Source organism: Piliocolobus tephrosceles, chromosome 1, assembly GCF_002776525.5.
Source record: "Piliocolobus tephrosceles isolate RC106 chromosome 1, ASM277652v3, whole genome shotgun sequence".
Lineage (NCBI taxonomy): Eukaryota > Metazoa > Chordata > Mammalia > Primates > Cercopithecidae > Piliocolobus > Piliocolobus tephrosceles.
The window spans coordinates 169,814,018-169,826,223 of NC_045434.1; the positions used below are offsets into that span (position 1 = coordinate 169,814,018).

A 12,206-nucleotide genomic window follows, 5' to 3' on the forward strand; every position below is an offset into this window, starting at 1 on the left:
GCTTCTTCCTCTTGTGTTTTATATCTCGTTGAATGATCCCATTTTCTGTCTAATTTCCGAAACTTTTCCCTCTCCTTCAACCTCTGTATTCAGTCACTAAGTCCTGTTGTTTCTGCCTTTAAAAAAGCTAGGTGTGGTGGCTCACTCCTGTAATCCCAGCACTTTGGGAGACTGAGGTGGGTGGATCACCTGAGGTCAGGAGTTTGAGACCAGCCTGACCAACATGGTAAAACTCCATCTCTGCTAAAAATACAAAAAATTAGCTTGGTGTGGTGGCAGGCAACCTGTCATCCCAGCTAGTTGGGAGACAGGCAGGAGAATCGCTTGAACCCAGGAGGTGGAGATTGCAGTGAGCGGAGATTACACCACTGCATTCCAGCCTGGGCAACACAGTGAGACTGTCTCAAAAAAAAAGTATCTCAGAGCCATTTGCTTCCCTCTATCCCTGTTTATATTTCCTTAGCCTAGGCTACTATCATCTCAGGACTGCTTTATTATAGCAGCCTCCTAATCAGTCTCAACAGCCTTTTAATTTTTACCTATTTATTCATTCATTCAGTTGTGAGACAGGGTCTTGCTGTATTGCCCAGACTGGAGTGCAGTGGCACAATCACAGCTCACTGTGGTCTTGACCTCCCAGGCTCAGGTGATTCTCCCATGTCAACCTCCAGAGTAGCTGGGGCTACAGGCATGCACCACCACACTTGGCTAATTTTTGTATTTCTTGTAAAGATGGGATTTCGACATGTTGCCCAGGCAGGTCTCAAACTCCTGAGCTCAAGTGATCTGCCTGCCTCAGCCTCCGAAAGTGCTAGGATTACAGTCTTGAGCCACTGTTCCTGTTCTCTCATCAGCCTTAAAAAAAAAAAAAAATTCTCTATTTTATTCTTATTAAACCAGAATAATCTTTCTGAAGTTCAGATTGATCATATTCCTTACCTGTTTAAAACCCTTCAGTGGTTTACCACTGCACATAGGATATAGTCTAAATTACAAGGTTTGTAAGACACTTCATTGTCTTGCCCCTGTTTAGCTCTTCAGCCTCAGCCATTCCCCTGCCATTATACTCCAGTAATATTAAACTTCTTTCAGATTCCGATTACTTTAAAAAGCCATGTATTTTCATACCTCTAGACCTTCAATCATGTTGAACACTCTTCCTCTCCCCTTATCTCTCCCTTCTTGTATCAGACTGATTTCTATTTACCCTGAGTCTCAGCTAAAAGGTCACTTTTTCTGGGAAGCTTTCTTTGATTTCTCTTCTCCCCTTCTCCCAAAGTGGCTTTAGGTGTTCTGCTCTGGGATTTCATTATATAGTTGACCCTTGAACAAAACAGGTTTGAACTGCGTGGGTCTACTTATACATAAATTTTTTCCAACAGATTGTGGTTGGAAAATACAGTATTCCCAGGATGCAAAACCCAGGTATTCAGAGATCCAACTTTTTGTATATATGGGTTCTGTAGGGCTGACTGTGGGACTTGAGTACAGGAGGATTGTGGGGGTCCTGGAACAAATCCCCTGTATATCCTGAGGGACAGCTGTACACTATACATTCTTTATCATAATACTCATTATACTTATTGTGATTGCTTATGTAATCTTTATCTGCTCCCCTCCTTACCCCCTTAAACATTGAGTTCCATCAGGGCATACTTGTTGGTTTTACATTTTTATTACCTAGAACAATACTCAGTACATAATTGACACAGTAAATACTTGTTGAGGGACTGAATGAAAGTGACTATGAGGTATTTAGATGGGAGTCTTGAGTTTGCAGTGGGAAGTATGTGTTCTGCATGGTGGGAACTGTGTCTGGGTTCTCTTTTCTTTGGACAATAAAAAGATTTGTGAGGCAATACCTACTTGAGAAGGGGGTTTGAGTACTTTGGGAAAAACTCATTATTTGTTATGATATACATCATAAAGTTCTGTTTTATAAAGTTTTTAATTTTGTATTTTATCTCTACTTTTATAAAATTAAGATGTTTATAAATTAATTTTAAAATGTGTGTGTGGTTTTTTCTGCAGTCTGAATCACCATCTTATTCTCCTCAGCCTCAGCCATTTCCACAGAACTCTTCCCAGTCAGCTGCTATTACCCAGCCTTCATCTCAGCCAGGATCCCAGCCTAAGCTTGGCCCACCTCAGCAGGGAGCCCAACCTCCCCATCAGGTCCAGATGCCACTGTATAACTTTCCCCAGTCACCACCAGCTCAGTATTCCCCCATGCACAATATGGGATTGTTGCCAATGCACCCTCTCCAGATCCCTGCCCCGTCTTGGCCCATCCATGGCCCAGTGATCCACTCTGCACCAGGCAGTGCCCCCAGCAATATTGGCCTGAATGATCCCAGCATCATCTTTGCACAGCCTGCTGCCAGACCTGTGGCAATCCCTAACACGTCTCACGATGGACACTGGCCCCGTACTGTGGCTCCGAATTCCCTGGTGAACAATGGTGCCGTGGGGAATTCAGGTAATCCTTCCTTTTATTCTTTTGTATCTGTCTGTAGAAACAATGTGAGGAAAAAGAAGGAAAGCAGTATTTCTGGAGGGACAGTACAGGATTAGATAAAGATTAAGAATATGGACTCTGGATTCAGACTGCCTGGATTTGAATCCTGGCCCTGCCATTTATTATGTAGTGTGGGCAATTACTTAATCTCTTTGTGCATTGGTTTCATCTGTAAAATAGGCCATCTAACTCACAGGGATGTTGTAAATGCTAAATGAGGTGTAACACACGTAAATGTTAGCTGTTATTTTAGTATTTTTAAAAATTTTCACTGCCATCCTGTTTGGTGTATTATTTATTATACAGTTGATGAAATTGGAGAGTTAAGTAACTTAACTGTCTTACTGTTATGGTTAATAATGGTAGGTTGGCCTGGCATGGTGGCTCACGCCTGTAATCCCAGCACTTTGGGAGGCTGAGGCAGGTGGATTACCTGAAGTCAGGAATTTGAGACGAGCCTGGCCAACATGGTGAAACCCCATCTCTAGTAAAAATACAAAAATTAGCTGGGCGTGGTAGTGGGTGCCTATAATCCCAGCTATGTGGGAGGCTGAGGCAGGAGAATCGCTTGATCCCAGGAGGCGGAGGTTGCAGTGAGCCGAGATTGCACCATTGCACTCCAGCCTGGGCAACAGAGCAGAAGTGTCTCAAAAAAAAGATCAAGGAAACCAAAAAAATTAATAATAATGGTAGGTCCAAGACTTAAACTAATTTCTTTGTTCAAAACTGTGCTGCCGCGCACCCTAGACACTATTACTTCTCAGTAAGGAACAATTCTTTAAAAAAGAAAAAAGTATTAATAGCATGTAAAAAATAGTTTTTTTTTTTCTGATATCTAATACATGTTTATTATAGAGTATTTGAGAAATAAATCATCTGTCTCAATTCCTAGACATAAATACTAAGGAATATTTTGGTGTATTACCATTCAGTCATTTTTTTTTTTAATTGCCTATTTAAGAAAATAGTTGATATGTGCTATAAATCTAGTTTTATATCCAGCTTTAAGATATACATATATATACACACACACATGCATATACATATAAATACTTACACACACTTATACATATACACACAGGCTGGCACGGTGGCTTACGTAATCCCAGAACTTTGGGGGGCTGAGGTGGGCAGATCACTTGAGGCCAGGAGTTTAAGACCAGCCTGGCCAACATGGCAAAACTCTTGTCTCTATTAAAAATACAAAAACTAGCCAGTTGTGGTGATATACGCCTGTAATCCCAGCTACTCAGGAGGCTGAGGTGGGAGAATCGTTTGAACCCAGGGAGACAGAGGTTGCAGTGAGTTGAGATCATGCCATTGCATTCCAGCCTGGGCGACAGAGTGAGACTCCAAAATATATATATGTATATATATATTTATATTCATATGTCTCTCTCTCTCTATATATATATAGATAATATACATATTGTATATATAATATATATATATTTAGAGACAAAGTCTCAAAGTGTTGTCCAGGTTGGAGTGCAGTGGCTATTCACAGACCAATCGAGCATGCTACAACCTTAAACTCCTGGGCTCAAGTGCTTCTCCTGCCTCAGCCTCCTGAGTAGCTGTGGGACTACAGGCACACACCACTGCGCCTGACTTATGCCTAACTTTTTAGTGATAATTATTTTTATCTTAAGAACTATTATGGAAATTTTGAAACATACACAAAAGAGAGTAAAGTATATAATGAACCCCCCTCCCATTAACCAACTTTAACAGTTACCAGAAATTTACTATTTTTTTATCTGACTCCTCCTAACCATACAAATTTTTTTTGACTTGACTGATCAAATCTCAGACATTGGATCAAATTTGCTTTTTAACTTCAGTTGTATCACTTAAAAAAATCAGGCTGGGCGCGGTAGCTCAAGCCTGTAATCCCAGCACTTTGGGAGGCCAAGACGGGCGGATCACGAGGTCAGGAGATTGAGACCATACTGGCTAACACGATGAAACCCCGTCTCTACTGAAAAATACAAAAATCTAGCCAGGCGAGGTGGCGGGTGCCTGTAGTCCCAACTGCTCGGGAGGCTGAGGCAGCAGAATGGCGTAAACCCAGGAGGCGGAGCTTGCAGTGAGCTGAGATCCGGCCACTGCACCGCAGCCTGGGTGACAGAGTGAGACTCCGTCTCAAAAAAAAAAAAAAAAATAGAATCATGAGATCATTACCGTAGCTAGTATCATCTAATACCCAGTCCTTGTTCATTTTTTCCTGTTTCTCTAAAAAGGTATATAGTTTATTTGAGACAGTCTCACTCTGTCGCCAGGCTGGAGTGCAGTGGCACAATCTCGGCTCACTGCAACCTCCACCTCCTGGGTTCAAGCGATTCTCCTGCCTCAGCCTCCCAAGTAGCTGGGACTACAGGTGCCTGCCACCATGCCTGGCTAATTTTTGTATTTTAGTAGAGACGGGTTTCACTATGTAGGTTAAGCTGGTCTCGAACTCCTGACCTCAAGTGATCTGCCTGCCTTGCCGCGCCGGGCCCTAATTTTTGTATTTTTAGTAGAGATGGGGATTCATTCACCATGTTGGCCAGGCTGGTCTTGATCTCTTGACCTCATGATCCGCCTGCCTCGGCCTCCCAAAGTGCTGGGTTTATAGGCGTGAGCCACTGTGCCTGGCCTAAAAAAGTATTCCTGTTATTGATTTATTTGAATCAAAATTCAAACTGTGTATTTGATTTTTATATCTCTTAACTGTCCTTTATAACAGTTGCTGCTTCTATTTTTTTTCCCCCAATATTAACTATTTTTTGAAGGCACTATAGAATTTCCCATAATCTGGAGTTGGCTGATTATGTCTTTGTGGCATCGTTTAATGTGTACCTCTGTCCCTGTATTTCCTGTAAACTGGGATTTAGATTCAGAGACTGGATTAGATTCAGGCTCTTTCTCTTGGTAAGAGCTGCGTGGTGGGTCCCATATATCTCCAGTTTCCTCACTTCAGAAGGAACTTACTGTCTGGTTGTTACTATTTTAGTGACTTAAGATTGATCTGTGAGTTAGGTTTTATCAGCCGTTATCCATTATGACGTTCATCATTAATTTTTACTTAATAGTCTTAGCTGCCATTGATAATTGTTGCCAGTATCCATTATTTTGCTATCTCCAGCTTCTTTTGGAACAAAGCAAGTAAGGTGTTTTGTTGAGCAAAAGCACCAGAATATGGTAACTTAATTAGATTTCTAAGATCAAAGGATATATGGCATACATGGTCCTTCTCCTATAGCATTCAGCATGTTTATTGTGTATATGCCATGACATGCATTGTGATAGTCACTGAGTTATAGAACCATGAAGACAGACCCAGTGTTTTGCCCTTTGATGTATCTGCTCCGTTTTTATAATTTCAAGTCTTCCATCCCCCTGCCACTTGTTGTTCTCAATGTTTTAGTCACAATGAACTAATTAATGTCCCACAAACGTACTGTACTGTCTTTTACTCCTGGTTGCTTAAGTTGTTCCTTCTGCTTGGAATGTCCTCTCCGTTACCTCTGCTGCTCACTCTCACCTCCTGTGCTGCCTCAAAGCTTGGCTCACTCACTCATCTTCCATTTTTAAATTTAGATCACTTTCTTCAGGAAGTTCTCCTCATTTTCTTAATATCCATATCATAACATTTGTCTTACTCTGCTGAAATTGTCTGTTTACTCGTCTGCATAACCCAAGTTAGACTGAACTTCTAGAAGCAAAAAATTGTTTTGTCTGTCATTTTCTCTCTATTAGTAGTTTAGTTTTCTCTTTAGTAACCTGCCATATTAGATACATTATGCCTGTTATATAGTATTATTATCTAATAAACTTTACTTACTTTTATTCATTGTATAGATACCCAATTCATAATTGATATTACAGCTACAGTTACACTGTGTTAAAAGTGGAAGGACTGAATGGAAATATATTAAAATAATAATCATAGTTGTATCAGAGAAGGAGATTATTATATGTTTTTTTCCCCCTTTTTTGAAATTTAATGAGATCGTATTACTCATTTTATGGAAATTTTGGGTTATGAAAAACAGGTGAAGGGAATTGGAATATATCTTTTAAAAATACCCTTTTATGTTAAAACATCATTTCTCATTTGGTTATGACCTAATTCTGAACATACTGGTTTAATTTATTTTTGTACACCCTGAGCCCTTCAGCTTCAGCCCTTAGTTGTAGCTTGGCTTTATGAATTCACAGTCAACTAGCTCACCTCCTGAGAAGATTCAGCTTACAAGAATGCAGTTCACAAGGGCTTTAGGTTTTTTGCTGCCTACTCTTTCCTATCCCGTACTTCCTCATTTGAGTTTGTGCTTAGGAAAGTTTAGTGAATAAGAGCAGTTATTCCCTTTTATTCCCTAGCATATAGTGACTCTGAATGAGAAAAGCCACCAGAAATGATCCAGAATATAAACTGGGTACTGCACTTCAAAAAATGTACTTAAAGATACATTTTAAAGGGAAATAGAAAGATTTGGGGGGATAGTTAGCCATAAAAAGAATAGGACTTACATTTTTTGAGTACCTACCTATATGCTAGCTCTTGTGCAAGCTACTTTCTTTTGGTTATCCAATTTAAACCTCATAACAATCTGAGGTTCAAAATGGAACCTTAGTAGTAAGCTACTTTCTTTTGGTTATCCAGTTTAAACCTCATAACAATCTGAGGTTCAAAATGGAACCTTAGTAGTTTTAGGAAATGAGATTTGAGCTTAAACCTGTTTGACCTCAAAGCCCAAGTGCTCAACCATTATGCCACAATGCCTCAAGCTTCTAATAGGATCTCCTTCCAGGCCAAGATATAATTGATTCTGGGATAGTTTGCATTGTCTTTAGGATAAAATCTTAAGTTCCTTTGCATGATATACTAAGGTTTTTTGAAATGTATATCCCCACCTACCTGTCCTGCCTTTTCTCTTACCACTTCCTCCATCACTCCTGTCTCTATATTGCAGATTGTTTTGCAGTTCCCCAAACTTGATGTGCATTCCTGCTTTCATGCTTTTGTACATGATACTCCTTTTCTCTAAAATGCCCTTCACCCCTCCCTATTTTGCCTAAATTTTTCCTTGTTTTTTAAAACTCAAATTAGTCATTCATCTTAGGAAGATTGTCTCTAACCTTCAAAGACTGGGTTAGCCCTCTCTTCAGAACATTTTGCCTGTTCTACTAGCAATTATTACATGTTGTGTGTGTGTGTGTGTGTGTGTATATATATATCTTCTTCTATGTCTCTCATGACTAATTTGAGCAAATACCTATGCTCTGTTCTTTAAAAAAATATAGCCAATGGTAGGTACTGAATATATCTTTGTGGAATGAAGGGATATTTCAGTGAGTGAACTAATGTTTTTAAATGTCTTTTTCCCTTGTTGAAATGCAGAGCCAGGCTTTCGAGGACTGACTCCTCCAATTCCTTGGGAACATGCACCGCGTCCCCATTTCCCCCTTGTCCCAGCTTCGTGGCCTTATGGTTTGCATCAGAACTTCATGCATCAGGGAAATGCCCGATTTCAGCCCAACAAACCTTTCTATACTCAAGGTACCATGGCATACAAATTAGTTAACAGGCTTGGGTGGGTTTCTGGGATAGAGAGCCTTAGTGAAGGCCAGGATCTGGGAGTGAAAATTCATGAATTCAGTAAACATTTACTGAGAGATCATACTGTGTGTCAGATAGTGCTAGGTGCTTGTTGCTCAAGCAAGAGTAAAACAAAATCTCCATTACTTGATGCACATTTTATTAGGAAAGCCAGACATGTTAAATAGAAAAGGAGTTTAGATGAATCAGTTAACATTACCCTAGCAAATCCAAACAGGATGTGGATTTAAGAGATTATTACATCACAAGATTTTGACAGTTGAGCTAGATCTTGAAAGAGATGCAGGATTATTTTTTGCCTAGAGATGAGAGAGGAGGAGGAGTATGCTTAGTTGAGGGATTAATATATGCAGTCACTGAGTTTTGCCTGGCATAATGAAAAAGAAGAGAAAATATTAGGGCTAGAGGACAGAGGTATATGGGAAAGATGGTGATGAAATAAGGCTAGAGAGGGTAGGCTTAGACCGTATTATGGAGTTTGGACTTGGTTTACTGAGCAATGGGGATCTAATGAAAAGTTTTTAGTGGAACGAAGACATAATCAGATTTGTTTAGTAAACGTAGGACTTGAATGACATTAAAATTTATTATGTTCTGCTGGTGCTATTATAGTACTAATAGTGGCTTTCACTGGGTAATGAATATTGTAAACTAAGAATTCCTAGAAACTTGGAGCATTTTATCTAACCTACTTGCCTCAGAGGTATTTGTTCTTATGGGCATTGTCTGAGTCTGGCCATATACTACTGGGGCATCCCTGTATTATAGAGTGGCAGAGCCTTGACTGTGGGTGAGCTCCTCTCTTGAGCAAAGAACTGGGACTGAAGGAAGTTATTATTAGTCATAAGCCCTTTTAGGAGGGGAGAGGTCTGCAACTCTTCTCTAGTGGGTTTTTCCCCTTTGATTCCTCCTCTCTGTCTTCCATGTCCTCTCCTTTTTTCACATACAGGTATTTCCTTCCCTTCTTCCTTTTTCTCCCCACTCAAATGTTTTGCAGCATGCTTTATCTCCTCCTATTATATAAATAGAAAAAAAAAGAAAGCTAACTACAAATTAATTCTAAGGTGTTGTCAGATAAACAGGCACAAGCCTTTCAGTTTCCTGTCTGTGTTGTATCCAACAGACAGATGTGCCACCCGTCGGTGTAGAGAGCGTTGTCCCCACCCACCAAGAGGAAACGTGTCGGAGTAATGCGAGTCCATTTTCTTTCAGCTGGTCTACCGATGCACAGCAACCAGCCAATCCTGCTGTCTCAAGGGTATCCGTACCTCAATGTCAGTTACATTCAGCAGAAAAAGTGACATTTAATGGAAAGCAAAACAAATCAGGTCCTGATTTAAAATTTTAACACGTTTAGATAGCTTATTTAAATTCTAAGACTGTTTTTACAGACTGTATTATTTGTATATAAATATGAACTATAGTTTTTACTAGTATCACCAAATTGAGTGATACAAATTTCATCTATTTTATTACCCTATTTTTAAGGGAATTTTACGTTTTGTTTAACCTTGATGAATTGTATAAAGAGAGACTTTAAAAAATTACATTCTTTATTTTCTATTAGCTGTATTCATACTTTGGTTGCTTCAGACTTTATATATTGTTCTTAAGGGTTAGGAAAGAATTTCATGTGTTTTAAATTTGTCACTTCTATTCTTTACAGAACCTTGTAGTGCCAAAAACTTTTTAAAAGGTAAAAAAATAAAATAAAATTACAACATGAAGATTCAGATTTTTTTTCTTTTCCATACTTGTATATTGAACATTCAGACTTGAACGGAAAGTTGATTTTGTCTGTATTTGAAGTACTTCTATTTTAAGTTAATAAATCTTTTTGACAAGAGTTAAATTTGGTTAATTCATCTGTTGTATAGATGATGGAAATATTATGTAATGAGATTTCTTTTAATTTCAATGAATAGAGCATTCTAACTCACAGAGTTTAGAGATTTAAGTATCATTTCATGTCCTTTATTTGGTTGAATGTTCACAACACCCGTTATGAGGTTGATAGAAGCAGAAGCCATTTCCATTTATCTTTGAAAATAAACCTGAAATGCAAAGCAGTAAATTCAAAAAAGCAAATTTACATGCTGGAGTCTGAATTGAAAAGTATTTGGAAAGAGAGTTTTAAAACACTGAGACTAATATTGGCAATTAGAGTGGAGGGAAGATAACTTTTTTGTTGTTTTCTTTGAGACAGAAGCTGTCTCTGCCGCCCAGGCTGCAGTGCAGTCGTGGGATCTCGGCTCACAGCAGCCTCTGCCTTCCGGGTTCGAGCGATTCTCCTGCCTCAGCCTCCTGAGTAGCTGAGATTACAGGCATGTGCCACTTGGCTAATTTTTGTATTTTTGGGAGAGACGAGGTTTTACCACGTTGGTCCAGCTGGTCACCTGTCTTGGCCTCCCAAAGTGCTGGGATTGCAGGCGTTGAGCCACCGTACCCAGCCCAGACTCTATTCATTTTGAATCCTATACTTCCACCTGGAAAGCACACTTGCTAAGGTGATAATTATTTACCAGTAATATTTGGAATTAATTATTGGGTATTGGAATTCAGACTTGAGTTGGTGGTGGTATAATGTTTCAGCTGTTTTAGCAGTGAGGTGAGGTAATTTTCTCTAACCCCTTAATTAGCCTGTCCAGTTGCCTGGGATTTTAGGCTAAATGATGCTATGGATCTATTTGGAAATGTGCAGAGTAAGTAGATAAAAATGTAAGGACAATGGGCTATCTTTGCTGTGCTTCCTCTGATAACATATTACTTTAAAATAGGAGACTGCTTGGGCCCTTTCCATATTTTGCAACATGGAAGACACTTGAAACCTATTGTAGGAGATTGAGGGTATTTGTGCTGTATTTACAGCCCTGAGTTAAAGTCAGGTATATTTACTATTTTTTCTTATTAAAGCATTAGCATCCTTCAGAATCCTATTAAGTGGTGGACTGAAATCATTTGTTAACAAGATACCTGACCCAACTATGCATTTATGTTAAAATGACTTGGAGCATTCAAGATTTAAATTAACATTCGGTACTTATGTCCTTCCACATCTTGGAGAACAGGTAATGATGTATACAGTGGTGTTTATTATTCTCTTTACTTTTGTACATATAGTAGGCCCTCCATGTCCATGGGTTTTGCATCTATGGATTCAACCAACCACGGATTGCAGATATTTAAAAAAATTGTCTCTGTACTGAACTTGTACAGTTTGTTATTATTTCCTAAACAATACAGTATAACACCTTTTCCCACAGAATTTACATTGTATGAGGCATTATATGTAATCTAGAAATGATTTAAAGTATAAAGGAGGATATGCATAGGTTATATACAAAGACTACACTATTTTATATCAGGGACTTGAGCATCCTTGGATTTTGGTATATCTGTGGGAGGTCCTGGAACCAATCCCCCACCAGATATCAAGGGGAGGATTGTATTTGAAATATTCATTAAAAATAAAACAACTTCCAATAACAGAATGCCCCTACCCTTCAGCCTTTCTTCCTTAAGGAAGGCAGTATAACACCACTTGGCAAAAGCTATTAACTGGCAACCTAGTAACCAATAGCCTAGGTTTTACTTATATGATAGTGTTACAGATACTAGTTTTCAGCATCTCATTTGCTCCTCCTTCAGTAACTGCCAGTGTTCAATAATTGGCAAAACTGTTCTGTCGAAAAACAGAATGTAGTTTAAAATTGATACAGTAGAAGCTCAGATTTTAAGTTTGCAAAGTAGATTATGAGTTCAGATTCATTGTAGAGCCGTTAAGTAGAAAATTATCAATCTTATACAGGGAGAACACACACATTTAAGACCAAATTGTTTTGAAATATTCTGTTTAATAACATGGGGATATTTTCCCTTGACATTGGGATTATTAAAAATATAAATATGTACTGTGTAATATATTTGTTTATATTCCATACAGATGGACATTTTTGCTGTTTCTAGTTATTCTCATATAAACATATATATATATAATGTGTAAAATGATGATGGGATAAAGCTATTTGTGTGTACATTATTCTATTAGGGTGAATTCCATAAGTGGGATCACTGGGTAAAAGG

The 12,206-nt window shown here is 38.8% G+C and overlaps 1 protein-coding gene across 10 annotated transcripts in view; it reads left to right on the top strand.

Moving 5' to 3' along the window:
• The window catches only part of TUT4 (terminal uridylyl transferase 4), a 133,781-nt gene extending 123,812 nt beyond the window's left edge, over positions 1–9,969 (top strand). For 6 of the 10 annotated variants that reach the window (XM_023188499.1, XM_023188515.1, XM_023188526.1 and 3 more), the window contains 3 exons: positions 2,032–2,479; positions 7,905–8,063; positions 9,336–9,969. In XM_023188499.1, the coding sequence (XP_023044267.1) occupies positions 2,032–2,479; positions 7,905–8,063; positions 9,336–9,424 (696 nt within the window). In that variant the 3' untranslated portion in view covers positions 9,425–9,969. Of the gene's footprint in view, positions 1–1,382; positions 1,426–2,031; positions 2,480–7,904; positions 8,064–9,246 lie in introns of those variants that run through there. The other 4 variants (XM_023188532.2, XM_023188537.1, XM_023188544.1 and 1 more) reach the window with 3 other exon arrangements.
• The last annotated feature ends 2,237 nt before the right edge of the window (positions 9,970–12,206 follow it).